Source organism: Sphaerodactylus townsendi, linkage group LG03 (assembly GCF_021028975.2).
Source record: "Sphaerodactylus townsendi isolate TG3544 linkage group LG03, MPM_Stown_v2.3, whole genome shotgun sequence".
In the NCBI taxonomy this organism is placed as follows: domain Eukaryota; kingdom Metazoa; phylum Chordata; class Lepidosauria; order Squamata; family Sphaerodactylidae; genus Sphaerodactylus; species Sphaerodactylus townsendi.
The window spans coordinates 12,340,982-12,368,142 of NC_059427.1; the positions used below are offsets into that span (position 1 = coordinate 12,340,982).

The window sequence follows — 27,161 nt, forward strand, 5'->3', positions numbered from 1 at the left end:
CCGCAGGACGCGGGACAAATTGTTTTAAGGCGGGACTGTCCCGCCAAAAGCGGGACATCTCATCAGCCTATTTTAAGGCCAATGAGAAGCAGAAGGAGTTTGCCGTTTCCTTCCTCTACAATCTCCCTCAGCGATCCCCCATCCGAGCACCAGCAGTGCCCTAGCACTGAGCCACGGCCCTTCCCTGAGGATGGCTTGACGGAGGCCACCTATTGAATTTGTGTGGGTCAAATCAGAAACCTTCCTGATCCAAACTATCTTTGTCAGCAACTCTGCTAGCCCAACACTTTTACCATGTCACCGCAGGGGCTTTTTGGAGCTCAGGCCTTGACCTCCAAGACTAGACGCAGGCAAAGCCAGGAGGCCTGCAAATAGTCTATTGCATCTGTTCTAGTAGTTCCAGAAGACAAAGACCTGGAGCCGTTCCAACCCAGGTTTTATTTATGGTGCGGTTTCCATGGCGGTGAATTTGGTAACGAAGCCAGTTTGGATAGGCCTCACTCCACGTATCTGTTCAGTGTTAAGTCACTTTAATAAAACCATACTTTGCCTCAGACACTTCTCTACATTTTCCTGAATTTATGGCAAATGTTACAAAAATTAGTTTTATGAGACTTGGCGAGTCCCGTCCAAATTATGCCAAATTCCAAAAATTGTCATTGTATCTTCTGAAGTAAAGCCCAGAAAATCCTCTCACGCAAGACACTGCAAGGCCTCATGTGCCTGGCACGGGTCAATTTTGTGGTCAGTCTTTCCATACACTCCAACGGGTGTCAGATAAAAATAGGCATAAGCACGAGTATCTACTTCTAACACCCCTGATCTAATGCCAAGGAAAGATAAATATTATATTGAGAGGGACTTCCCAGCTGAAAGCCATCTCAGGCAACAAAATACTTTTATAGACGCTGGGAGACTATCCTTTGTTTTACGGATAGCCTGCAAGTAGTCCAGGATGACTGGGCGACGTTTTCATGAAGGGGAACAAATGGGGAGAGATGCTCCCTTGATAGCTGGAGATCTCTCTCCCCCTTGCCTTTATCATGTGATATCCCCTTAGAGCTAAGGGAGAAGGAAAGACTTCAGCTTCTGAAGTTTGAACAGGGAGGTGGACAGATTTGCTGCTGCTGTGAAATGGTGGAAAGCAAAGCACCGCTGAATAGAACAGAACTGAATCATAGAGTTGGAAGGGGCCAAACAGGCCATCTAGCCAAACCCTCCCTGCTCAATGCAGGATCAGCATAGAGCAGTGATGGCAAACCTTTTTGAGACTGAGTGCCCAAATTGCAACCCAAAACCCAATTATTTATCACAAAGTGCTAACATGGCAATTTAACTTGAATACTGAGGTTTTAGTTTTTAAAAATTGTTGGCTCCGAGGTGTGCATTACTCAGGAGTAAGCTTGGTGGTAGTCGGTGGCTTTGCTTTGAAGCAACCATGCAACTCTTCCAACGGGTGAATCACGGCCCTAGGAGGGTTTACTCAGAAGCAAGCCCCATTGCCAGCAACCGAGCTTACTCCCAGGTAAAGGATCGTGCTTTAGTTCTTCGCATGAAAATCAGTGGGGTTTACAGCACTTAGCAGGGTTACCTACACTGCTTCCCCAAAACTAGGTCTTAGGTTTAATGCTAATAATCGAGCCCAGCAGCCCAGGCCAGCCTAGATGTGGGGGGGAGGGCACTCTGTTTGCGCGTGCCCACAGAGAGGGCTCTGAGTGCCACCTCTGGCACCCGTGCCATAGGTTCACCACCACTGGCATAGAGCATCCCAGACAAGCGTTTGTCCTGCCGCTGCTTGCAGACTGCCATTGAGGGAGAGCTCATCACTTCCCTGGACAGCCAATTCCATCTTTGAACAACTCTTACTGTAATTTTTTCCCTAACATTCAGTCCAAACTTTTCTGTCCATAATTTATACCCATTATTGCGAATCCTATTCTCTGCTGCCAACAAGAACAGCTCCTTGCCCTCCTCTAAGCGACAGCCCTTCAAATACTTAAAGAGAGTAATCATGTACCCCCTCGGTCTCTTCTTCTCCAGACTAGACATTCTCAAGTCCATCAACTGTTCCCCGGCGTAGGTCTTTGTCTCCAGGCCCTGATCATCCTCGTCGCTCTCCTCTGTACCTGCTCCGTTCTGTCCACATCCTGTTTGAAGTGAGGCCTCCAGAACTATATGTAACCCCCATGTTCAGAATGGGTTGACCCAGAAAGGGGTGGAGACTCAAAGCAGCAAGAGGCTGCAGCAGACCTCATGTAGTTTGGAGGAGACAAGGCTACCAGACTCGGACCTTGATTGCTATAAGCCCTTAACACCTTGTTAAGGTAACTGCAATGTTGTTGGGAACTACTGGGAAGGTGGTAGTTTATCTTTGCTATGTTGTAAATGTTGGAGTTTATTGTTTCAGGGTTTCTTTTTATGTTTGTAATGGGTGAGAGTTCTCCTGGAAACCTTCACCATGTTGAATCCTGTTCATCAAGCCCTTGGAGTCTTCAGGAGCCAACCCACTTGCAAAGAAGAATTGGACTTGGCAGTATCAGTAGACTGTAAATTAAGGACTTGAAAATGCAACCTGAACAGGACCTTGAAATGTGATGTTAAATGTTGATGTTATATGTTATATGTTAAGAAAGTAAACCATTTTGTTTTTAAAAATTTGTTGTTGCAAACTCATTCCAAGTTCTGCCCCACAGAACCCACAGATAGAGGTTACATATACACAGTGGTCCAAGTGAGACCTGACCAATGCAGTGTACAGCAGAACTATGGCATCTTACAGTTTGGATGTTATGCCTCTGTTGATACACCTCAAGATCGCATTAGCCTTTTGTACTGCTGCATCATACTGGCGGCTCATATTTAACTTACTGTCCACCCGTACTCCTATATCTTGTTCACATACACAGGGTACAGGAACTCTTCCAGAGAATCTTGATCAATTTGTTGTCTGCTTTAAGAGTACCTGTTTGTTTCCAATAGGCTCCCCATGCATATGTATGAATGAAAGAAATATTACAAAGACACAAGGAGTCTCCGGTACATTCTCTTCTTCGAAAGGACAGCAGATTTCCTATGGATGTCCCTGGTGCTCCTTACAAGGGAAAGTACATAATATCTTATGATGGGAGATCTGACTCTTGAAAGTTCATACCCCCCAAATCTTGTTAGTCTCTAAGGTGCAAGCAGACTTGAATCTAACTGTTTCGCTACCCTACAAACAAATACAGTTGCCTTCTTAAACACTGCATAACAACGCCCTTGTGAGGTAGTGAGATACCTTTGTTTGTCCATATGGGGTTTCATAGCTCAATAGATAACCGCCAGGAGGGGCACGGGGTGGTAACCAGGTCAGACGGGCACTGCGGGCTGAGATTTCGCTAGCCTGGAGATTTCGTGGTCCATCAGCTCCTGGGAAAAGGGAAGAATTTAGAGAAACTGAACCTTTGCTAAGACACTTCGTGTAACAGAACAGGCTCCATTTTGTTTTGTTTTTCAGTTATCTTAGGAAAAAATCCTGTTTTTCAGTAACTCTTCTCATGAAAAATCTGTTTTGCTGAAATTACACAGGTGGTTTAATTGGAGTGTTCAGAGCCATTCCTTTCAAGATTATTCCAACCCCTTATCTCTTGTCATGGCGGCAACTCATCTTAAGCTAAGGTGACCAGACGTCCTGCTTTTGGCGGGACAGTCCCGCCTTAAACCAATTTGTCCCGCGTCCCGCGGGTTTTTTTAACTGTCCCGATTTTGCCTCCCGTGTTGTCCCGATCAGCCTCCCACGCTGCCGCACTGCCTTCTGGGGCACTCCCGCTTTATTTTTGTTTTCTGTTGTACTTGACTTGGCTCCCTGTACCCTGTTCACTAAAGGACTTCTTCTTAAAAACTTAAAAAATAAAATTACAAAAATCCAACTTTGTGCCTCAGAAAATGGTTTAGTAAACCCAATGGCTTGGCATAGCTACAGTGGGGCAGAGGTGGGATCCAGCAGGTTCTCACAGGTTCCCGAGAGTAGGTTACTAATTATTTGTGTGTGCCGGGAGGGGGTTACTAATTGGTGATTTTGCCACGTGATTTTTGCCTTAGTTACGCCCCTCTCAGCAGTAGCGCACAGAACTTGAAGCAGTCTAGCAGGAGGTGCACCGGCGTGCGTGGCAGCCTGCGCCTGCGTGCATTTGTTTCCTGCCCAAGGACCGGCGCAGCGGCTGCGTCCTTGCCACAGCCCCGCCCAGGAATGCCCCACCCCCGGAATGCCCGGCCACGGCCCCACCGTGCCCCGCCCAGCCCCATTGGTGCTACGCCACAGTTTGAATCCCACCACCATGGGAACCTGTTACTAAAATGTTTGGATCCCACCACTGCAGTGGAGGTCTGGGTTCAGGTCTCCACTGTTCCTGTCCAGTACAACCTGCTTTTGCTCTCCTTTGGCATTGTAAGCTCAGAGAATACATCAATTGATATAGCTGGGTCAGACCAAAGTCCAGCACTTTAGCTCCGAAAATGGCTTATTATTAGGAAACTGGGGCGGTGGGGGGATGGACGGTGCCGGGAGGACAATGAACTTGTGACATACAAATGCAAATTTGTGCAAAAACATTTGAAGCTGGAGAATCTTCTTGAGAAACGTTCCCCTCACGAATTCACTTTAGCTCTATAGTCCAGTGACTGCTTGCCTTCAGCTTCCTGCTAAGTGAGGACCTCTCTGCCCCCGCCTCCTCCTCAGTTCCACTCACGTACCAGTGGTGAAGGTAGCACTGACTGGGGAGCTACGGTTTCCTTCCTTCTCCCCGTAGACACTGGCCCGATATTCTGTGTCCAGTTGTAGCCCTGACAGCCGCAGCTCAGCCCGGTTCCCTGGTACGGATTCGGACACCCTAGAGCCTGCAGGAGAGATAGAAGTAATGTATAGAAGTTGCCATTAAAATGTCCAAATGTAAAATGAGCCCTGCTGGAATAAACCAAAGGTCCATCTAATGAAGTGTCCTGTTGGAGAGGTTGTAACTTAAAGTACAGCGCACGGAAAGGAGCCCGGACCTGGATGGTCCAGGCTAGCTCAATCTAGCCAGATCTTGGAAGCTAAGCAGGGTCAACCCTGGTCATCATTTGGAAAAGGGACCACTAAGAGCATAGGTGTCAAACTCACGGCCCTCCAGATGTTATGGACTACAGTTCCCATCATCCCCTGCCAGCACCATGCTGGCAGGGGGATGATGGGAACTGTAGTCCATAACATCTGGAGGGCCGCGAGTTTGACACCTGTGAGTAAGAGAGTCCACTGTTGCTACGCAGAGGCAGGCGATGGCAAGCCACCTCTTGCCTTGAAAACTACTGAGTCACCATCAGAGGCGTAGCTCCAAGGGGAAAAGGGGGTGCAATGCACCGGGCGCGCGCCCCTGTGGGGGCATGGTGGGGACGTTCCAGGGCAGGGGCGGAGGACGCACCGGTGCACCGGGTGCTTTCCCCCCTTGCTACGCCTCTGGTCCCCATAAGTCAGCTGAGTCTTTATAGTATTTTATTTACTATAAAGCCAAAAGTCAGCTGAGACTTCATAGTACTTTACTTACTATACAGAAGGGCCTAGGTCCTGTCCCTGTTATAATTCCCTGGATAGTAGGATATAAGGGAACGACAAATTCTAGTAGAAAGGTGTGCTCTGCACAGACCAGTGATCCCCCCCCCCACTCCCCAGTGCCTTTTTGAGGATGCTTAAAGCAGAAATAGTCTTAGGGAACCTCTATTTTCTTATATACTGGGGGAAGTGGGGTTGATAAGAAACCCTAGTAGGACCTTTCCCATACTTGCCTCTGCCTAAAACAGGATGCAGGGAAGGGACAGCAATCGACACAATTTGTTTTTGCTTAAGGCAGCAACACTGCTTGAGTCAGGGCCACCCAGTGGAAGCGATGGCATCCTGCGAAGCATGAGCCTTTGGGACCCTCTCTTGCATTTAACTGAACTGAGCCCCAGTGTCCTTATTGCAGAAAAGTGGGCAGAGCTGAAGGAGGGCTGTAGCTGAGGGCCCTTTTACATTATTCTTGTCGACCAGCACTACTTACAAAGGAGCCCTGATTCTATGCTTACCACCCGCAGGTCCGTAGGTGACAATGTAGCTGTTCATCTCGGCCACGGCAGGCTGCCAAATCAGCACGGCAGAGGAATCGGTCACGTTGACAGCTCGCAGGTTGGCAGGACCATCTGGAACTGTAGAGCGAGAAAAGGGCGATCGTGGAGAGCCAGTCCTATCAACCCCTTTTATCTGGTCCATAAGAACCTTGATTCTTTTCCTAGATAAACGTGGTTTGTGGGGTGGGTGCAGAGGTGGGATCCAACCAGTTCTCACCACTTCTCTAGAAGTGGTTACTGATTTTTTTCTGATTGCCGAGAAGGGGTTACTAAAGCAACCTCCCTGCCCAATAGGGACTGGAGGTGTGTGTGTGCGGCGACGCCACTGTTTGAATCCCACCACCATCAGAACCTGTTATTAAAATTTTTGGATCCCACCACTGGGTGGGTGGATTGGGGACCCAAGACTAGGGTAAGGCAGGGTCAATCCAGCTACAGGACTTCAGGCAACAGGAGCTGGAAAGAACTTGAGCTGCCTCATATTTGGAGTGATGCTACCAGTCACAGCAGATAGTTCTGGGCTAGACGGACCAGTGGCCAGCTTTATCAAAGTGGCCCGCAGACTGGACAAACCAATAGTCTTATAGAATCAAAGAGTTAGAAGAGATCCCAGGGGCCATCCAGTCCAAGCCCCTGCCATGCAGGAACACACAATCAAAGCAGTTGGCCATCCAGCCTCTGTTAAGAAAACCTCCAAAGAAGGAGACTCCACCACTCTCTGAGCAACTAGCTTTTCCTGGCGTGGTCTGGAATCACTGATTGCTTTTGTATAAAACTACGAGACGTCCCAGTTTGTTGATCAAATGCATGGGCAAATCGGGTGTTTGGATTGATCAGCTAATCTCTGAGCACTGTATTCCACTGAGCACTGTATTCCATTGTCATACAGCTTTTACCCTCAGGAAGTTCTTCCTAATGTTTAGGTGGAATCTCTTTCCCCATATTTTGAATCTATTACTCTGTATCTTAGTCCTTAGAGCAGCAAAAAACAAGCTTGCTCTATCTTCAACATGACACCCCTTCAAATATTTAAACATGGCTATCATGTCACCCCTTAACCTACTCTTCTCTAGACTAAACATAACCCATCTCCCTCAAAGCATCCTTTGTGTGTTCAAAAGTGAGTCCCGCAAACACTGCTGCATAATGTGCAAGCATTTTGTTCAGGGGTTACCTGTGGTGACATAGCCCACCAAGGGCTCGCTCTCTTCAAAGCCCCGGATTGACATCACGCTGACCTCATAGCTCGTTCCGGGGGTCAGGCCTTTGATGATTGTCTTTAGCACAGATCCATCCACAGAGATGCTTCTGGGCTCCCCTGCAACAGAAGACCGGAGCTCCAATCTGTTCTGGTACTTCCCACGGTTTTAAATTGTACCTCCACATTTTCTCCTCTGTTTCCTCCATTCTTTCTTTGACCTGGTTGCCTCCTCTTCTCCCCCTCCCCGCCCCAGGATCCAGCAACCTACCCCCATCTGAGGGCTGAAAAGAAATTTTGTAGCGGTCCACACGGGAGGATGGTCCCCTCCAGCTGGTCACGACGGAGGTCTCGCGGATGTCACTAAACCGCAGGTCCTGAGGACTGTCCAGTTCTGGAGAAAGAGAAGGGCTTGGATTACAACCTCTTGCTTGCCACTACCTTTACTGATCTGGATAGTCCCCTATGACTTTCAGCCTCTGCCTAACAGGTGGAAATGCAACAGGCAAAGCTTCTCCCATCATAGTGAAAGGAAATTTCACCTGGTGAATTTCAGAACTGCTGCGCAGCTTTTAAAGGCACGCAGGTTTCCTGCCGGGAAAGAGGAAGAGCAGCTGGGCCAATTACACACAGAAAGTTTCCCGCAACTACAAAGAGTATTGGCCGTGGAGTCTTTGTTTCGGGGCATGTTTGGCATCATTACCCACTGCCCTGTTTCCGGCGGGGCAGGCATTACCCATCAGCTGGATCTCTGCTTGCATCCGGGGGAAGGTGATGTTTCGTGGGTTCTCTATCATGCATGCATGCTATAATTTTTAGTATAATTTTTAATTTTAAAATTATCTTATTGATATATCGATATAAAAAGGTGAACTATGAAAGAAAAGTCTTGAATATGACATCTGTACACTTTGTCCAAACGCCGAATGTCTTTTAGGGCAGGGAGCGTGTGTGTGTGGGAGCAACGACCATGTGCAAACCACAAAAGGACAGCATGAACCGCCGTGTGCTAAGTTCCCCTGGTTCGCGGTTGCCCATCTCCCAATGCATCCCAAGCGTTAAGACCAGCTAGCTTTTCCTGGCGTGGTCTGGAATCACAGATTTCTTTTGTCTAAAACTACGAGACGTCCCAGTTTGTTGATCAAATGCACGGGCAAATTGGATGTTTGGATTGATCAGCTAATCTCATCATTTTTTTTTTTTGGTGTTATCAATGTATTGATCTATCAATATGGTTTTTTGAAAAAACACTAAAGATCTAAAGATATGCAGGAGCAGGGAGGCTACAGGCAATAAAAATGACACAGAAGGACAAGAAATGAGAAGGGGTCAGCAACAGGGAGGGCGAAAGGGAAGCATGCAAAAATTCCCACTGCACTGGGCCCATGCGTGTACCATTCATGTTCAAACTAGTCATCACATGACAACTGTGCTGGGCAGTGGTAGGATCCAAAAATTTTAGTAACAGGTTCCCATGGTGGTGGGATTCAAACAGTGGCGTAGCGCCAATGGGGCTGGGCAGGGCATGACGGGGGCAGGGGTGGGCATTCCGGGGGCGGGGCATTAATAATTTCTCTGTTACTGTAAAAAACTCTTACTGTAAAAAAAAAAGTTCCTAATTTCCAGCTGGTATCTTTCTGTCCATAATTTAAACTCATTATAGCAAGTCCTATCGTCTACTGCCGACAGAAACAACTGTTTCTCCTCTAATTGACTGCCTGTCCAATACTTAATACTTCCAAATACTTAATTTTGTTTCTAGAAATCAAAAGGAGGATACTTTCCTTAAACAAGGAACTTTACCATATTTCTAAAACATGTTTTTAAAACAGCCTGACAGGGAGAATTATCCCGTTTTCTACCTTCGCTAACCAGCCACATAGGAAACAACAGGACTTTATGATTTTTGGACCTAATGGAATTTCTAACAGAAAAGCAGACCCAATTAGTAACCCCCTCTTGGCACACACAAATAATTAGTAACCCACTCTCGGGAACTGGTGAGAACCTGCTGAATCCCACCTCTGGTGCAGGGGGCCCAAGGAGACCCAGAGCACGCAAACTTTCTCTAGACTTGTATTGTCGAAGGCTTTCACGGCCGGAATCACTGGGGTGCTGTGTGGTTTCCGGAGTGTACGGCCGTGTTCTAGCAGCATTCTCTCCTGACGTTTCGCCTGCATCTGTGGCTAGCATCTTCAGCCACAGATGCAGGAGAAACGTCAGGAGAGAATGCTGCTAGAACACGGCCATACAGCCCGGAAACCACACAGCACCCCAGTTTCTCTAGACTTCCTCGTGACATTTAAAGCAGGAGAATAACATTAATGGTAACAATTATGTGAAGTACTGGAAGTGGGGCCGGGGAAGATTCCTGAATGAGATGCTGGAAAATGCACGTGTGGTTTCAGCGTAATTCTCTGTGCTCTCTCCTCCAAAGAAAACTTGCAGTGAAAAGCAAATTTCCTACCTCTCATTGGAATGGGGGTGTACAAAACAATGCCAGCAATTGCACATTTGTGTCTCTCTTGCTAAGGTCCGCCCCCCCGACTGGACATCCTCCTCCTTTTCTCCAGGGGATAATTGTGGCCAGATTGGCTAACCACAAAGGAAACAGAGGAATATCAGAGATTAATTCCTTGGGTTTCACAAAGGAAACCACAGTTGGAAGCCAGCCTGGCCCTGCAAGCTGAGCCAGCCACACAGCTGTCTGACCGCTGCATTCTCAAGGATCAGCCTATTCCTTAAGCGCATGGCTTCTCGGTCCACCTCCAGATGGCCCCCTTAGCACAGGTTAACTAGTACAGTTGCACTGGATGGCCACAGCTGGATGGCGAAGGGAGGGACCCCCGACTTTGCACAATATGAGTGCATGACACCTCTCAAAAGTGCATTCATTAGGCGGTTGTTTGGTTTTTCCTAAATATATTTTTGTAAAATGTGGTTTTTAAATTTGGAATCTTGAGTCAGGGAAGTAAATGAGCAGAGTTTCCTTCAAATCTGTAAATCAATAAGGAGGCGCCTTTAAGACTAATAGTATTATAGTGGCACCAGCTCCACGAAGCACAGAATTTGATAGTCGCATGCCCATGTGTGCATTCTGTAGTCCATAACATCTGGAGGGCCGCGAGTTTGACACCTGTGTGTTATAGGTTTGTCTATTAATCACACAATTTCCCACTTTTGCACTTGTTCACTTTATTAAATTTTGCACTTCAAGCCTTGTGCTGGGTCAGAAGTCGGCAGCCAGGGTAGGGTGGATTCCCTCTTTCCATCCAATAAACCTTTAACCTGCCACAAGGCTTGGTTAGCTTTGCTGGAACGATGGTTGCCAAACTCCAGAGGGGTTTTGGAGTCCTTCCAGAACTACAACTGTCTTCAGACTACATTCCCCCAGAGTTCTCTAAGGAGATCAGTTTCCCTCGAGAAAATGGCAGTTTTGGAGGGTGACCTCTTTGGCATTATACTCTGCGGAGGCCCCTCCCCTCCCCAAACTCCACCCTCCCAAAGCGTCATCCCCAAATCAGGGAAATGGCCCTCAGACCCACCCTGAGTACTCTGCAATGTGTGTATTGGCTGATGGAGTCTCCTCACTCCTCCGCCTGAGTGGCAGATTCCCCACCTGAGTGGCAGAGGCTTATCTGGTGAGCCAAATGTGTTTCCGCACTCCTACGTTCCTGCTGGGTGACCTTGGGCTAGTCACAGTTCTTCCAACAACACATGGTCCTCCCCACCCCCAATTCGATTGGGCCTTCTGCTTCTTTTGTGTGAAAGGATTTAATTTAGGGGATTCACAGGTGCCTTGATAATGTTTTGGCGGAGATGGTCCCTCCCCCACCCCCAGCCTCAGGGGGAGAAAATGACACCGAAGTCGCACTCTGGTTACCTAGCCCACTTGTCCGCGCCACAGTGTTGATGTTGGCCACTTCCAATCCATTCTTGATACCGTACAGCGTGACACTGTATTCTTTGTTAGGGGTCAGACCCCTCAGCACAGCTGAGCGCTCAGTCCCGGGCACTTCGGCTTCCTTGGCTGGCGGGGGGTTCTTCCCGCTTCCCACGAGGGAATATTTGTATCGGATCTGGAAGGAATCGCACTGTCCTTCGGGGGCTTCCCATGTGAGCTGCAGGGTGGTGGGGGTCACATCGGAGACAACCAGGTTCTTGAGCAAAGTGACCGGCTTACTGATGGCTTCTGGGAAGGCTATGTAGGAGAGAAGGGAGATGAAGGCAGTGGAAAAGTGGGGGAGAAAAAGAGAAAAGGGAATACGTTAATTAAGGTTGCTCAGAAAGGTACATTGTATGTTCAAGAAAAAATTATACTTCTTTCTCCCTTATAACATTGAAAAAAATCTTAAGATTCCTGTCTTCAGGTAACAAACAATCCTGCATCTCCCCTTGAGCCTAACTGGCTCCTCCCTGCTTAGTTTGGAGAGGTAGGACCACAATTTGGTGGGGGTGGGATGTGTCATGGTGCCTTTTTAAATATGCTCGCTTGTTGGGGTGAGCCAGCGAACCTCGTAGGGTCTCAGAGTGCACGGGAATGCCTGCGCCATCTGTTGCCTTCTGGGCGCACAAGCGCACCTGTCACAAGACCCCCATGACTCACGGGTCACCAGGTGTCCTGGACAAAGGGACAAAAGGTGCATACCCCCAGGTATGGATTAGGCCCAGACAGGAGCGTTTCCTCCCGCACGTACGCAGCCCCTATGATTCATGTATTGCACAATATTCTCCCGCTCTCCCGCCTCCCAACCCGCCTCCGAAACCCTAATAAAGGTGCAGGGACCAAGTCTGGCAGATTAGCCCGCTACTGGCTTCTCTCCACCGGATGATATCGCTGCATCTCGTCTCTTCACTGCGTCACCCGTGACGACTTCACTCGCTCCCCCTAACTGTGGAACCTGGCTAGACCCCCGCTTCATTTATCCTTGCCTTTCTTCCCAATAGGGGCTCAAAGTGGCTTACATTCTTCTCCTGCCTTCCATTTAATCTTATATTCATTCACCTTGTCAGGTAGGTTAGCTTGAGAGCCCGTGAGGTCACCCAGCAAGTTTCCAAGGCAGAGTGGGGATTCGAACCAGGGTCTGCCAGATCTTAGTCTAATGCTAACTACTAGTGAGGGCCCCTAGCGCCATCTAATCCGACACAAACTTCATCCTCTGATCCATTTCAAGACTCTTCTATTCTGCAATATTTTGAACATCCTTAAAAAATTATTTTCCCCAATAGTGGACATAAACTCAGTTGAGAGAAAACCATTTGCAGGGAGATGCTGACGTGAGGTGATTCATGGACATGGTGTTGGGATTTGCGAGTGTCTGTCACAATTCAGACATAAAGGGGTTAACTATGTGCAGTGGTGGGATCCAAAAATTTTAGTAACAGGTTCCCATGGTGGTGGGATTCAAACTGTGGCGTAGCACCAATGGGGCTGGAAGGTATGGCGTGGCGGGCATTCGGGGGTGGGAGCATTCCTGGGCGGGGCTGTGGCAGGGCCTTGGCAGCTGGTCATAGGCGGGAGAGAGCTTGAATGCAGCAAGGCGCGCAGGCTGCCACGCACGCCGGTGCACCTCCTGTTAGTCTGCTTCAAGTTCTGCGCGCTACTGCTGAGAGGAGGGGCGTAACGAAGGCAAAAATCACGTGGCAAAATCACCAATTAGTGACCCCCTCTCAGCACACACAAATAATTAGTAACCTACTCTCGGGAACCTGTGAGAACCTGCTGGATCCCACCTCTGACTATGTGCATGCTAATTAGTTACTGAGGTCAGAGTTTTATGACCAGTTCATTGATTAAGCTATTGGTCAGCTTAACCCCGGCATGGCTTATGTGAGACAAGTCACGTAGGTCAGAGGTTATGCTCTTTGCTACAAGATCACCTTAAGAGGTGAATCTCTGCCTTGCTAGATAGGCACCATGTGGGCTCACCTGGTCCCAGGCAATGTAACCAAGTTAGTGCTAGAATAGAAAGTTGTTCTTTGTTTTTCTTCCATGTTAAACTTTTTCCCTTATTAGTAAGTAAACTCTTTTATATAATTACAGCAACTGTCTCACGGTCTCTTATTCCGCACTCTGCTATTATCAAGTTAAATAATCTAACACATGGGGAAATGGTTGTCCTCACATGTACACCCCCAGTGGTGGGATCCAAAAATTTTAGTAACAGGTTCCCATGGTGGTGGGATTCAAACAGTGGCGTAGCGCCAATGGGGCTGAGCGGGGCACGACAGGGTGTGTGGCCGGGCATTCCAGGGGCGGGGCATTAATAATTTCTCTGTTACTGTAAAAAACTCTTACTGTAAAAAAAAAAGTTCCTAATTTCCAGCTGGTATCTTTCTGTCCATAATTTAAACTCATTATAGTAAGTCCTATCGTCTACTGCCAACAGAAAATTGACTGCCTGTCAAATAATACTTTCAAATACTTAATTTTGTTTCTAGAAATCAACAGAAGGATACTTTCCTTAAACAAGGAACTTTACCATATTTCTAAAACATGTTTTTAAAACAGCCCAACAGGGAGAATTATCCCGTTTTCTACCTTCGCTAACCAGCCACATAGGAAACAACAGGACTTGATGATTTTTGGACCTAATGGAATTTCTAACGGAAAAGCAGACCCAATTAGTAACACCCTCTCGGCACACACAAATAATTAGTAACCCACTCTCGGGAACTGGTGAGAACCTGCTGGATCCCACCTCTGTACACCCCTTTGCATGGTACATAATGGACTTCTCTTTCTACACAGTCAGGGGAGTTCTACACGAAGCCCACTCAGAATAGCTGCCCTTCCTTCTCTTTTAGGCCAGCAGTTCCAGCTGCTGCTTCAAGTCGTGACTGATTCTCACATCCCTTGGCTTTCCCAGCCTCACAAACTTTGTGGGCCTTGACACAGAGCAGCGATGCATGCAACGGCTCATTTTTGTCATGTGCCTTAGCAACTGCACGGTGCCAGCTCATTTTTCTTCGAGCTGTTTACCAAACACAACCTTTCGCTGCTTGTCGGGCCATTAGCAAGAGGCCTGACTTCAGCCATTAATCTCCTCGCACATTTTCTGCACTTGGTGGGCCCCGGCTCCTTTTGACAAAGGCCGGCTGTTGCTCCGAGCCGGTCCCTTCATTCTGAGCCAAGGCGAGGAAGGCTGAATCCAAAACCAGGCCCCATGGCTCAGTGAAACAAACACTTTTTGAGTGAGGCCTGCTCGTCTGGAGGGCATGACTCAGAGTAGAAGTGGAGTATGGGGGAGATTAGGGCATTGATTTCGTGTCAGGCAGTTTCATATGTTCTGTCTTCTATAGAGGTCAATAGTGTTGGAAGTAACAATGCTTATAGTGTGAAGAAGAAGAAGAAGAGTTTGGATTTATATCCCCCCTTTCTCTCCTGCAGGAGACTCAAAGGGGCTTACAATCTCCTTTCCCTTCCCCCCTACAACAAACACCCTGTGAGGTAGGTGGGGCTGAGAGAGCTCCGAGAAGCTGTGACTAGCCCAAGGTCACCCAGCTGGCGTGTGTGGGAGTGCACAGGCTAATCTAGAATCCCCTAGATAAGCCTCCACAGCTCAGGCGGCAGAGCTGGGAATCAAACCCGGTTCCTCCAGATTAGATACACGAGCTCTTAACCTGAGGTTAAGGCGATAAAGCTGGCACCGTGCAGTTGCTAAGGCTGAGGGCGATTTCTGATACTGAGGGCGATTTCCCACTAGCGATTAATCCTGGGACAGTCGCCCGAAATATCCAGGTTTCCTCGCGATCTCCCCACTGCCGAACTGCAGAAGACAGATCAATTCCGTTCTTGCGCCTCCCCCTCCTATCACAGGATTTTTCTGGACCTACTTGTATATGCACCTTTTTGAAAAAACACACTCCAATGGGAGCTAATAGGAGATGGGGGCTACACATTTGAGGGTCCATACCTTTGGCCCCCATGAGCTAAACTTCACCAAACCTTGGTGGTATCATCATGAGGGTCTCCTACTAATACCACCCAGGTTTTGTGAAGTTTGGTCTATGGGGTCCAAAGCTATGGACTCCCAAAGGGGGTGCCCCCATCCCCCATTATTTCCAATGGGAGCTAAGAGGAGATGGGGGCTAAACATTTGAGGGTCCATAACTTTGGCTCCCATGAATCAAACTTCACCAAACCTGGGTGGCATCACCAGGAGGGTCTCCTAAAGATACTCTGAAATTTTGGTGCTACTAGCTTAACAATTGCACCCCTGACAGCAGGCCCCCCCCCCCCCCCAAAGGGCAGGTCTAGACTTCTTCACTAGAAACATGCTGCAGTGAGGATGTTGGAACCTGGATGAAAAGGTGCTGATTCTTTTGACACTCGGTTGTATCTAGATTAAATTTTCTGTGGGAATTCAGCCTGAGAAGATGACTCAGCAGGGGGCAGGCAAGCAGTCAGCTATGTGGATCATATATAAGAGCTAATGGATAATCAGCAATTGACTTCTGTATCCTTTGCTTGCTAGGAACCCATAAGTGTCAAGCTCTGCCATGTGTAATAAAGTTAACACGGTGTATGAGGGACAAGAAACCAATCAGTTTATGACAAGATTGCGAATAACCCTATAGGGAACAGCATACGCATACCCCTATATAAGTATATAAATGATTTGTGTTTTAGAACGACTCATTGGAGAAATGCCTGGTGGCCTTGGAGTGCATCGCTAGGGAGAATGTTAGTGCCTTGAGCCCCTTTCTCCTGCCAGGATAATAATAAAGCTTTATTTCCAGAAACCATCTGGTGGTCTTCTTGTATGTTTCACAGCTAGATAGGGCTGTAAGGTGGTGGTGTAGTGGTTAAGAGCAGGTGGTGTAGTGTAGTGGTTAAGAGTAGGTGGATCCCAACCTAGAGAACCAGGTTTGGATTCCCCACTCCTCCACCTGAGTGGCAGAGGCTTGTCTGGGGAACCAGATGTGTTTCCGCACTCCTACATTCCTGCTGGATGCCCTTGGGCTAGTCACAGTTCTCCTGAACTCTCTCAGCCCCACCTACCTCACAAGGTGTCTGTTGTGGGGAGAGGAAGGGAAAGGAGCTTGTCAGCCACCTTGAGTCTCCTTACAGGAGAGAAAGGTGGAGTATAAATCTAAACTTTCCTTTTTCTTCTTCTTTGGGTCATCTCTCATCTGTCCTTAGACAAGGTACTCTCTGCTCTAATTCCCCGCTTCTTCTTGGAAGTTTAGTATTCTCTCTCTCTCTCTCTCTCTCTCTCTCTCTCTTACTCGCACGCACGCACACACACACACCTGCCCCCAGCTAGCAAGGTAGCGGCAGCCCATCTCTGTCCCTCCTCTTTCCTATCTGGAGTACAGTTCCTTAATAAACATTTACCTTTAATTCTCAGTGTGTTGCTGCTTGTCTGGGCAGTAATCTGCCAACAGTGGCCAATAGCTCAATGGTAGATAGGCTTGCCAACCTCCAGGTGGGGCCTGGAGATCTCCTGGAATTACAATGGATCTCTAGACTACAGAGACCAGTTCCTCCAGAAAAAAAAGGTTGCTTTAGAGGGTGGATTCTGGCTTTATAACCTGTTAAGATTCCTTCCTTCCTTCCTTCCTTCCTTCCTTCCTTCCTTCCTTCCTTCCTTCCTTCCTTCCTTCCTTCCTTCCTTCCTTCCTTCCTTCCTTCCTTCCTTCCTTCCTTCCTTCCTTCCTTCCTTCCTCAATTTCCATCTCCTGCTCCCAAATTCCCCAGAGTTTCCCAACCCAGATTTGGCAATCCTAGTAGTAGAGCAAGTACTTTGCACACAGAAGATCCAGTGCTGTCAAGTCAAGCAGTATCCAAATTTTTGACATACCAAGCCAAAAAGGTTTGCCACCACTGTTCTAGTCCTACACTCTAACCACTTCACCACGCTGCCTCTGAAGGAAGTCTTATATGGCAGAATTCTTGCTTTGCAAGTTGAAGGTTCCAGGTTGGATACTTGGCACCTCCCCTTAGAACACAGGTGTCAAACTCATGGCCCTCCAGATGTTATGGACTACAGTTCCCATCACCCCCTGCCAGCTGGCAGGGGATGATGGGAACTGTAGTCCATAACATCTGGAGGGCCATGAGTTTGACACCTATGCCTTAGAAGATCTCTGGCCCCAGGCATCCGGAAAGATTTTCCTCTGCTTGAAACCCTTGACAGCTGCTACCCCTCAGAGGCAACACTTATGGCCAAGAGATAGTTTAATGGTCCGATTTGGTATAATGGTCCGATTTGGTTGTCTTGATGCTGTGGCTGGTTGGTTGAGTGCAAGTCGGCTGAAGTTGAATCCCACTAAGACGGAGGTCCTGTGGCTGGGCCGGGGGGAGTGTCCGGTGGCCTTTGGCCTGCCTACCCTTCTTGGCGAGACGTTAAAATTAACTTCGTCCGCCAAGAGCCTGGGGGTGACTCTGGATCCATCTCTATCATTGGTGGTCCAGGTCACCCAGACAGCCCAGGCAGCTTTCTACCATCTGCGACAGGCAAAGCAACTGGCCCCGTGTCTCTCCCATTCTGATCTGGGCACTGTGATCCATGCCACAGTCACCTCTAGATTAGATTACTGCAACTCATTCTATGCGGGCTTACCTTTGGCCATGATCTGGAAATTGAAACTCGTGCAAAACGCGGCAGCCAGGCTCCTTTCGGGGATAACATCCAGGGACTGAATTACGCCAGTCCTGTACCAGCTGCACTGGCTGCCAATCGAGTACCGGGTCATGTTTAAAGTTTTGGTTTTGACCTTTAAAGCCATTCGCGGCCTTGGCCCTGCATATCTAAGGGACCGTCTCTCCCTATATCGCCCTTCTAGGCCCCTCCGTTCATCGGAGGTGGACCTACTGGTGATCCCTGGCCCCAAGGCGATCCGGCTGGCCTCTACAAGGGCCAGGGCTTTTACGGCTCTGGCCCCTACCTGGTGGAACAGGCTTCCAGGTGAGATCAGGGCCCTGCGGGATTTACAAAGTTTCCGCAGGGCCTGTAAAACGGACCTGTTCCGCCAGGCATTTGGCCAGCCGGGATGATATCAACCGCAATAATAAGTAAACATCTGGCCTCCCGTGGGTTCATAAAAGGGGGAATAGAATAGCTGAAGCCATCTCTAGTTTAAAATTTTATGTATTTTAATTAACTTATATTTATGATGTTTTAAATTTTTATGTTGTTGGAAACCGCCCTGAGCCTTCGGGGAGGGCGGTATACAAATATAATAAATAAATAAATAAGCAGCACCATATGGTCTCGGAAGGACTGTAGTTAATGCAGATATCCATAGCTCAGTGGCTGAGCACCTGCTTTGCATGCCCTGGCATTGGCACTTAAGTAGCAGGTAGTGGGGTATCTGCTGCCTGTCACAGTAGACAACACACAGCTAGAGCCACCAAGGATCTGACTGTTTCTTATGGTTTTCCTTGAACACTCGCAGCAAATCATTCAGTGGAGGAATGAGGGCTTTTATGGCTCACAAGTCCATTTGCCATGAATGGTAGTTGAGTTTCTGAGGGTCAAGGTGGTCTTGAAGATAGAAGGGAAGATCCAGGCTGGATTCCCCACCCCCAGCCCACCCACCGTTCATTTGATGACATAAGAACATAAGAACATAAGAACAAGCCAGCTGGATCAGACCAGAGTCCATCTAGTCCAGCACTCTGCTACTCTCAGCGGCCCACCAGGTGCCATTGGGAGCTCACATGTAGGATGTGAACGCAATGGCCTTCTGCGGCTGTTGCTCCCGAGCACCTGGACTGTTAAGGCATTTGCAATCTGAGATCAAAGAGGATCAAGATTGGTAGCCATAAATCGACTTCTCCTTCATCAATCTGTCCAAGCCCCTTTTAAAGCTATCCAGGTTAGTGGCCATCACCACCTCCTGTGGCAGCATATTCCAAACACCAATCACACGTTGCGTGAAGAAGTGTTTCCTTTTATTAGTCCTAATTCTTCCCCCCAGCATTTTCAACGAATGCCCCCTGGTTCTAGTATTGTGAGAAAGAGAGAAAAATTTCTCTCTGTCAACATTTTCTACCCCATGCATAATTTTATAGACTTTGATCATATCCCCCCTCAGACGTCTCCTCTTCAAACTAAAGAGTCCCAAATGCTGCAGCCTCTCCTCATAAGGAAGGTGCTCCAGTCACTCAATCATTCTCTGCACTTTTTCTATGACCTTGTGCCAACTTGGACTGCCTTGTCAGGGAACAGCCTTGCTTATTCAAGGATAACAGGAAACGACCAGGGACGCAGGGATGATGAAGGACTGGGGTCGGTGTCCAAACAGGATTGCCCAAAGTATGGGAGATAAAATAGGGCCTTGGAAAGAACAATTTCATTTTTCTTCCGTTTAAAACCCTCAACGGGATGAGGTCCGGCCACTTTGTAGGACAAAGAGGCTTACTGTATGGATTAGATTTTGGAATACTGTTAAAATGGAAGCAAATGGAGGATTCTTCCATGTATCGTTATATGTTTTCCACTATGGCACAGAAGGGGAAGGTAATTTGGAGTTTCTTCTCTAAAGAGCTGAGGCTGTATCTGGTTCAAACCAAGAACCCAGTTTCCTGATGGTCAAAGCCCTTTAATAGTTCAATGGCAGGACAAGAAGAGAAGTGTCCCCAAATAAAGGAATAGGAGGGCATCCATGAACCTGCCCTTTACACAGGCAAACCATGGGTCTATCAAGATCAGTATACTCTATCTAGGGGTTCCTGACCTGTTTGAGCTGGGGGGCTCTTTTGGAATTCTGACACAGAAGGTGGACCCAACCACAAAATGGCGCCCATGGGAGGCAGAGCCATATACACAAAGGAAACCCAAGCGCAGTGGAGAAGAAAGGTAATTTAAATAAATACACTGGGAAAGAGAAATGTGAGAGAGAATTAAACTAACAGTAGGTGGCAGCTGCCACTGAAATCTGCACACTCAATCAAATCTCCAAGAACAAATCAGAAGCCCTTGGTGGACACTAGGAAAGGTATAGAAGGGGCATCATGGCACCCATATGCACCACACTGGGAACGCTTGCTCTATTCTGACCGGCAATAGCTCTCAAGGGTCTCAAGCAGAGATGTTTCACACTGCCTATTTTGTGTGTAAAGTGCCATCAAGTTGCAGCCAAACTATGGTGATCCTGTAGTTTTTGAGGCAAGATACAAAGAAGAAGAGGAAGAAGAGTTTGGATTTATATCCCCCCCTTTCTCTCCTGTAGGAGACTCAAAGGAGTTTACAATCTCCTTGCCCTTCCCCCCTCACAACAAACACCCTGTGAGGTGGGTGGGGCTGAGAGAGCTCAGAAGGACTGTGACTAGCCCAAGGCCACCCAGCTGGCGTGTGTGGGAGTGCACAGGCTAATCTGAATTCCCCAGAGAAGCCTCCACAGCTGTGTCCTCCACCATAGAGGTATGGCTTCCTCCACTTCTACTTCTTAAAGCAATCGCTGCAGGAAGCTGTGCAGACTCTAGGGATGCCTAGCACAAAAACCGCGAGTGTCAAGGAGATGGTCAAAATGAACTAATTCCTCATGGGAGGTGTGGATTTGGAAGGCTTACAGGAATTCTTAGACTGGAGCAAGGCTTTTAGGAGAAGGGCAGTGGGCTGCTTATCGAATAGCTCCAGGTTAGCCCCAGTGCTGCAGAGCTTACTTAAATATATGCTCTGCATTTGTGCCACTCTTCACCTTGTCTAGGCAGGGGTTCTGATCAAGGGGGGGGGCTGGGAAATTGCTTGCTCTTGGGGCTCAGCTATCTAGCAGCAGCTTATGCCTCAGTAACCTGCCCACTTTTGTATAGGGTGGGTTTTTCAAGAAGGACCTGATCACATTTGATGATCTGCTAGAATTTGGCAAGTGCCATTCACCCAATCCAGTAGTGAAGGAGTTAATTGTTGCATGCTATATTAGTTAGTGAGGGCAGAAGTCAGTGACCAGGTAATTGATACCTATTGGTCAAGCAGACCCGGCATGGGCTACATGCAGATCTACACGTAGACTATAGATATATATTCTTTGTTACTCTCTGCACATGCTCTCTAGTAGCTTGTTAGCCATGTGATAGTCAAGCAGCAAGCTGGCTGAAGGAGCTAGCTAGTTGGAAAGATATTTTTTGTTTTCTATCCAAGTTACCCTTCCCTGTTTTATAGCTAGTAAACCTTATATTCAGTAAGCAACTGTCTCTAGAACTTTATTGTGCTAACGCTGTATAAGTAAGGAGTGTGAGCTCCATATCACAAATTAAAACATACAACATGATTTCTAAATGTTTTAACCTCTCCCCTAATAGACATTTTTGAGTGTAAGCCAGGGTTCCTAACGGGCAGACAGAAAACAGATACAAAGCAGAGCAAGAAGCAAAGTGATTCACAGACACTTCTGTAGAACTGGGAAAGAGGAAGTCAAAACAGGTGTAAAGTCCCATCCAGGTCACTCACCTGTGACAGCATCAGTAGAAACGGGTCCAATCTGCTTCCCACCTGAAAAACCGTAGAGATTGAACTTGTATTTCTGGGAAGGCTGAAGGCCAGGCACGACAAATGAGCGGGAGTCAGCGTCTACAGGCAACGTTTGGGGCATGTCCTCGGCATCCTTGTATTGGATGAGGAAAGAGTCAAACTTCCCAACAGCAATGGTCCATGAGAGGCGGACGGAATCCTTGGTCACCTCGGAGATGGACAGTTCCCCCAGTCTGGGATGCTTTTCCGGCTCCACCATCCGAGCTAGAACGGACAGAGAATGCAGAGATTGTGAATCAGGTTCAGAGGTGGGGTGACCCTACTCAATGCTGGGCTTGGCTTCACACTGCAGGCTTTTAGCTTGACCCAGCCAGGCTGAGCCCAATGTCAAACAGAGCATTGAGTCTGACTGGCTCCAGCTGTATACTGTTGATTCCCCACCAAGTTTCACCGGACCTTCAGAGCAGTGGTGGGATCCAAAAATTTTAGTAACAGGTTCCCATGGTGGTGGGATTCAAACAGTGGCGTAGCGCCAGTGGGGCTGGGTGGAGCACGACGGGGGCGTGGCCAGGCATTCCGGGGGCGGGGCATTAATAATTTCTCTGTTACTGTAAAAAACTCTTACTGTAAAAAAAGTTCCTAATTTCCAGCTGGTATCTTTCTGTCCATAATTTAAACTCATTATAGCAAGTCCTATCATCTACTGCCAACAGAAACAACTACTTCTCCTCTCATTGACTGCCTGTCAAATGCTTAATACTTTCAAATACTTAATTTTGTTTCTAGAAATCAAAAGAAGGATACTTTCCTTAAACAAGGAACTTTACCATATTTCTAAAACTTGTTTTTTAAACAGCCCAACAGGGAGAATTATCCCGTTTTCTACCTTCGCTAACCAGCCACATAGGAAACAACAGGACTTTGTGATTTTTGGACCTAATGGGATTTCTAACGGAAAAGCAGACCCAATTAGTCACCCCCTCTCGGCACACACAGATAATTAGTAACCCACTCTTGGGAACTGGTGAGAACCTGCTGGATCCCATCTCTACTTCAGAGATGGCGTCTGGGGAAGCAGAGGTGGATCTTGGGGGGCACAGCCAACAGTATAAAGCTGGAGCTGGTCAGCAGATTGCTTCGTTTGACAGTGGGCTCAGCCTGGCTGGCTGGAGCTTTAAACTGTAGACTGCAAGGATCATGATGAAAAAAACTGGATATAAGATACTTTCTTTAAAACGGGAACAGAAAACCTCACAGAGAACTATATTAAGGCCCCACGTGGAGGCCACTTCAAAGACATTGATTCTCAAGAGAAGGGGGTGGGGGCAGAGGTGGGATCCAACTTGTTCTCACAGGTTCCAGAAAGTAGGTTACTAATTATTTGTGTGTGCCAAGAGGGGGTTTCTATTTGGTGATTTTGCCACGTGATTTTTGCCTTCGTTACGCCCCTCCTCTCAGCAGTAGCACGCAGAACTTGAAGCAGTCTAGCAGGAGGTGCACCGGTGTGCATGGCAGCCTGCGCCTGCGTGCATTTGTTTCCCACCCAAGGACCGGCGCAGCGGCTGCGTCCTTGCCACAGTCCTGCCCAGGAATGCCCTGCCCCCGAAATCCCCGGCCACGCCCCCGTCGTGCCCCACCCAGCCCCATTGGCACTATGCCACAGTTTGAATCCCACCACCATGGGAACCTGTTACTAAAATTTTTGGATCCCACCACTGGGTGGGGGTTAAATTAGGGAATCTGAGGCCTCTGACCTGTGATAGCTTCGGTGGAAATGGGGCCGAGGCGCTTCCGTCCAACAAGGCCGTAAAGATTGAATTTGTATCTGCGAGAAGGTGCCAAATTGGAGATGACGGCTTCGCGGGAGCGTCCATCCACACGCAACGACTGGGCTTTGCCCTCTGCATCTCGGTACTGGATAGTGAAGAAGTCAAAATTCCCCGACACAACACTCCAGGACAGGTGGACAGACGTGCCGGTGACATTGGAGGCTTTGATCTCACCAAGACTGGGCCGTGGAGGGACTACCTGGTTAGAGGCTGCAGACGCTGGGGAAGAAAGAGACAGGGGTTTAATCTGGCTTTGACGATAGGAATGTTCCCTTAACAAGATGGGGCATGGGGGGAAGCCCCACAAACCACTCCATTGAACAGATGCACCTGTAAGCAAAGGGGCTTTAAGTCAGTTAACGTTGGTGCTTTTCAATGTGTGAGTCGTTTTTTGTTAGAAGTGAAGGACTTGGCACTCTCTCTCAGAATCAGACTCCAGAGAAGAACTATAGAGAACTAGAGGGATAGACAGGTCAGGACCTGTGCATCCCTTCCTTTCTATGGCTCTGGTGCCTAATTTGCATAGAGTGTTCACTATTTCTGGAGAGAGGGGGCTGTTTGCTCAGAATGTCCCCACCAGGACTAGCCCCTCCCCTCTGGCACTCCTGTCAGCGAGTGTCACATTCTCCTCAGAAAAAGATGCCAACTGCCTCTCTTTCTACCGTTTTTGTTGTGATTTAGCAAGTATAAGTCACTCAAGTAAGCTAAGGGTTAACTTTGCAAGTTAAGTAGTTGATGATGTCACAGCTTAATTAGCATACTGAATAGCTATTGGCTAGTTAGCTACAGAGCCTGATCCAGAGGTGGGATTCAGGGGGTTCCGAAGGTTCTGTAGAACCTGTTGCTAAAATTTAAAACATCACTTTTTAAATACTTAAAATATTTTTTATTAAGTATTAATATTTTTTAATACTTAAAATTTAAAAAGTGATATTTAAAATATTTTTTAATACTTTTTAACAGTCATTATTTGAATCCCACCACCATCGGAACCTGTTGTTAAAATGTTTGAATCCCACCAAGTCTGTATAGTTAACTACTTCTCCTTCTATAGCAGTGATGGCGAACCTTTTCGAGACTGAGTGCCCAAATTGCAACCCAAAACCCACTTATTTATTGCAAAGTGCCAACACGGCAATTTAACCTGAATACTGAGGTTTTAGTTTAGAAAAAACGGTTGGCTCCGAGAAATGCGTCACGTTACTTGGGGAGTAAAGCTTGGTGGTAGTCGGTGGCTTTGCTTTGAAGCAACCGTGCAACTCTTCCAATGGGTGAATCACGACCCTAGGAGGGTTTACTCAGAAGCAAGCCCCATTGCCAGCAACCAAGCTTACTCCCAGGTAAAGGGTCGTGCTTTAGTTCTTTTCATGAAAACCAGTGGGGTTTAACAGCACTTATCAGGGTTACCTACACTGCTTCCCCAAAACTAGGTCTTAGGTTTAATGCAAATAATCGAGCCCAGCGGCCCAGGCCAGCCTAGATGTGGGGGGGCGGGCACTCTGTTTGCGCGTGCCCACAGAGTGGGCTCTGAGTGCCACCTCTGGCACCCATGCCATAGGTTCGCCACCACTGTTCTATAGAAATCCTCTAGGAAGCAGCAAGCAGGCAGGCAAGAGAGACAGCTAAGTGATAGGACAGTAGACCAAATTTATATAACCTTCTCTACTGCACTTTAATAGATAGTAAAGTTATTTTTCCTTTTGTTATAGCAACAAAGACTCTGACTCTGTTATTTCTTGCAACTCTGCTAAGCTCTACCAAAGAGCACATACATATATTTTATATTTTTGACAATAGTTTAGGCTGACCAGACGTCCCGCTTTTGGCGGGACAGTCCCACCTTGAAACAACTTGTCCCACGTCCCGTGGGTTTTTTCCAATGTCCCGGCTTTTGGAAGGCTGCCGCACTGCCTTCTGGGGCGCAAGGCAGTGCAGCAGCCTCCCACGCAGCCGCAGGAGCACACAGCCTTCTGGGGCGCTGCCGTTTCCCGCCCTGTGACAGGGCGGGAAACAGGAGCGCCCCAGAAGGCAGTGTGCTCTTGCGGCTGCACGCATGTGTGCATGTGCGCAGCCGCCCACCCGCCTGTCCCAGTTTGCGAAGGTGACCATCTGGTCACCTTACAATAGTTTTACTGTTGTGTTTCTATAACGTTATGAAGCAAAGTTGTTATTTTTCCTCAAAAGAAACGCTGCTTTATCCCTCTCTGACAGGAACCTTCTCTCTTTCTCTGTATCTTGCTACCACGAGGACAGGACGTGCTTTCCTCCAGCTGAGATTGGGAAGGGCAGCTAGGGGGGGGGGACTTCAGCAGAATATAGGGCCATGGAGTCTGCTTTCTGAAGCTGCTATTTGTTTCCCAGAGGAGCTGACCTCTGTAGTCTGGAGATCAGCTGTAATTTTGGGGGTTCTCCAGATCCCACCCTGATGGTCAGCAACCCTATGTGGAGAGGAAAATGTGCAGTTGTAAGACTGAAGACATAGATGGATGGACCCCATTTCTAAGAGCCCTAATGGATGAGGAAGAGAATAACACTATGATAGATGAGGCCTCTGTCATAGTGTACTTTTCCAGCGGCAACCTGAAACCAAAACGGAGAAAAACAACAGAACTCCCCAGTCTCACATTCTGAAAAAGGAAAGAAAAGGATGATCTTCTGGTATAGAAAAAAAAGCATTATGATTGATGAGAAATTGGTTGGCCCACCACTGGGCTGCAGCTAACCTGTTACTGCCTCTGTGGAGATCGGACCCAGGCGCTTGCGGCCAGAGACTCCATAGAGGTTGAACCTGTATCTGTGGGAGGGTGTCATGTCGTGGAGCCGCAGCGAGTGCAATCCCCCATCCACTGGCAAAGCGTGCGCCTTGCCTTCTGCGTCGTAGTACTGGATGATAAAGGAATCAAAATTTCCATTCTTGACAGTCCAGGAGAGGAGGACTGATTCAGAAGTGATGTCACCAGCCAACAATTCTCCGAGCCCGAGTTGAACAGGTTCCTCCGATTGGGGGCGTGGGTCTGGAACAGAGATAGATGGTCGCTACACTAAAAATGTCAGAAGCAATGTAGTGAGGTGCTACTATGGCCACAGTGGGAAGGGATATTACTCCCTTACTGACACATAATCCTGATACCCCTCCTTGCTCACACGGAATAACCTGGAAAGAAATCATGATGGTCCTAATTGGGCAACAGAAACACAAAAACAATTCAAGAGAAGAAGAAGAAGAGGAGGAGGAGGAGGAGGAGGAGGAGGAGTTTGGATTTATATCCCCCCTTTCTCTCCTGTAGGAGACTCAAAGGGGCTTACAATCTCCTTGCCCTTCCCCCCTAACAACAAACACCCTGTGAGGTAGGTGGGGCTGAGAGAGCTCCGAGAAGCTGTGACTAGCCCAAGGTCACCCAGCTGGCGTGTGTGGGAGTGCACAGGCTAATCTGAATTCCCCAGATAAGCCTCCACAGCTCAGGCGGCAGAGCTGGGAATCAAACCCGGTTCCTCCAGATTAGATACACGAGCTCTTAACCTCCTATGCCACTGCATATATATATATTCTTTTTAAAGATGTTTCACATGCTGAAGGGATGATCTGCCTACCACATT

At 47.9% G+C, this 27,161-nt stretch overlaps 2 protein-coding genes across 2 annotated transcripts in view; one reads left to right on the forward strand and one right to left on the reverse strand.

Annotated features, from left to right (window-relative positions):
• The window catches only part of LOC125428885 (zinc finger protein 271-like), a 1,035,007-nt gene that overhangs the window by 533,708 nt on the left and 474,138 nt on the right, over nt 1-27,161 (forward strand). The gene's annotated exons all lie outside the window — the stretch shown is intronic.
• Nucleotides 1-27,161, reverse strand: part of TNXB (tenascin XB) — a 109,298-nt gene that overhangs the window by 21,547 nt on the left and 60,590 nt on the right. Inside the window, exons 20-28 of the mRNA XM_048488722.1 lie at nt 26,288-26,578; nt 23,490-23,783; nt 21,715-21,999; nt 11,199-11,516; nt 7,587-7,709; nt 7,292-7,435; nt 6,076-6,195; nt 4,732-4,875; nt 3,278-3,408 (exon numbers count right to left, since the gene is read on the reverse strand). Of these exons, the coding sequence (XP_048344679.1) occupies nt 3,278-3,408; nt 4,732-4,875; nt 6,076-6,195; nt 7,292-7,435; nt 7,587-7,709; nt 11,199-11,516; nt 21,715-21,999; nt 23,490-23,783; nt 26,288-26,578 (1,850 nt within the window). The remainder of the gene's footprint in view (nt 1-3,277; nt 3,409-4,731; nt 4,876-6,075; nt 6,196-7,291; nt 7,436-7,586; nt 7,710-11,198; nt 11,517-21,714; nt 22,000-23,489; nt 23,784-26,287; nt 26,579-27,161) is intronic.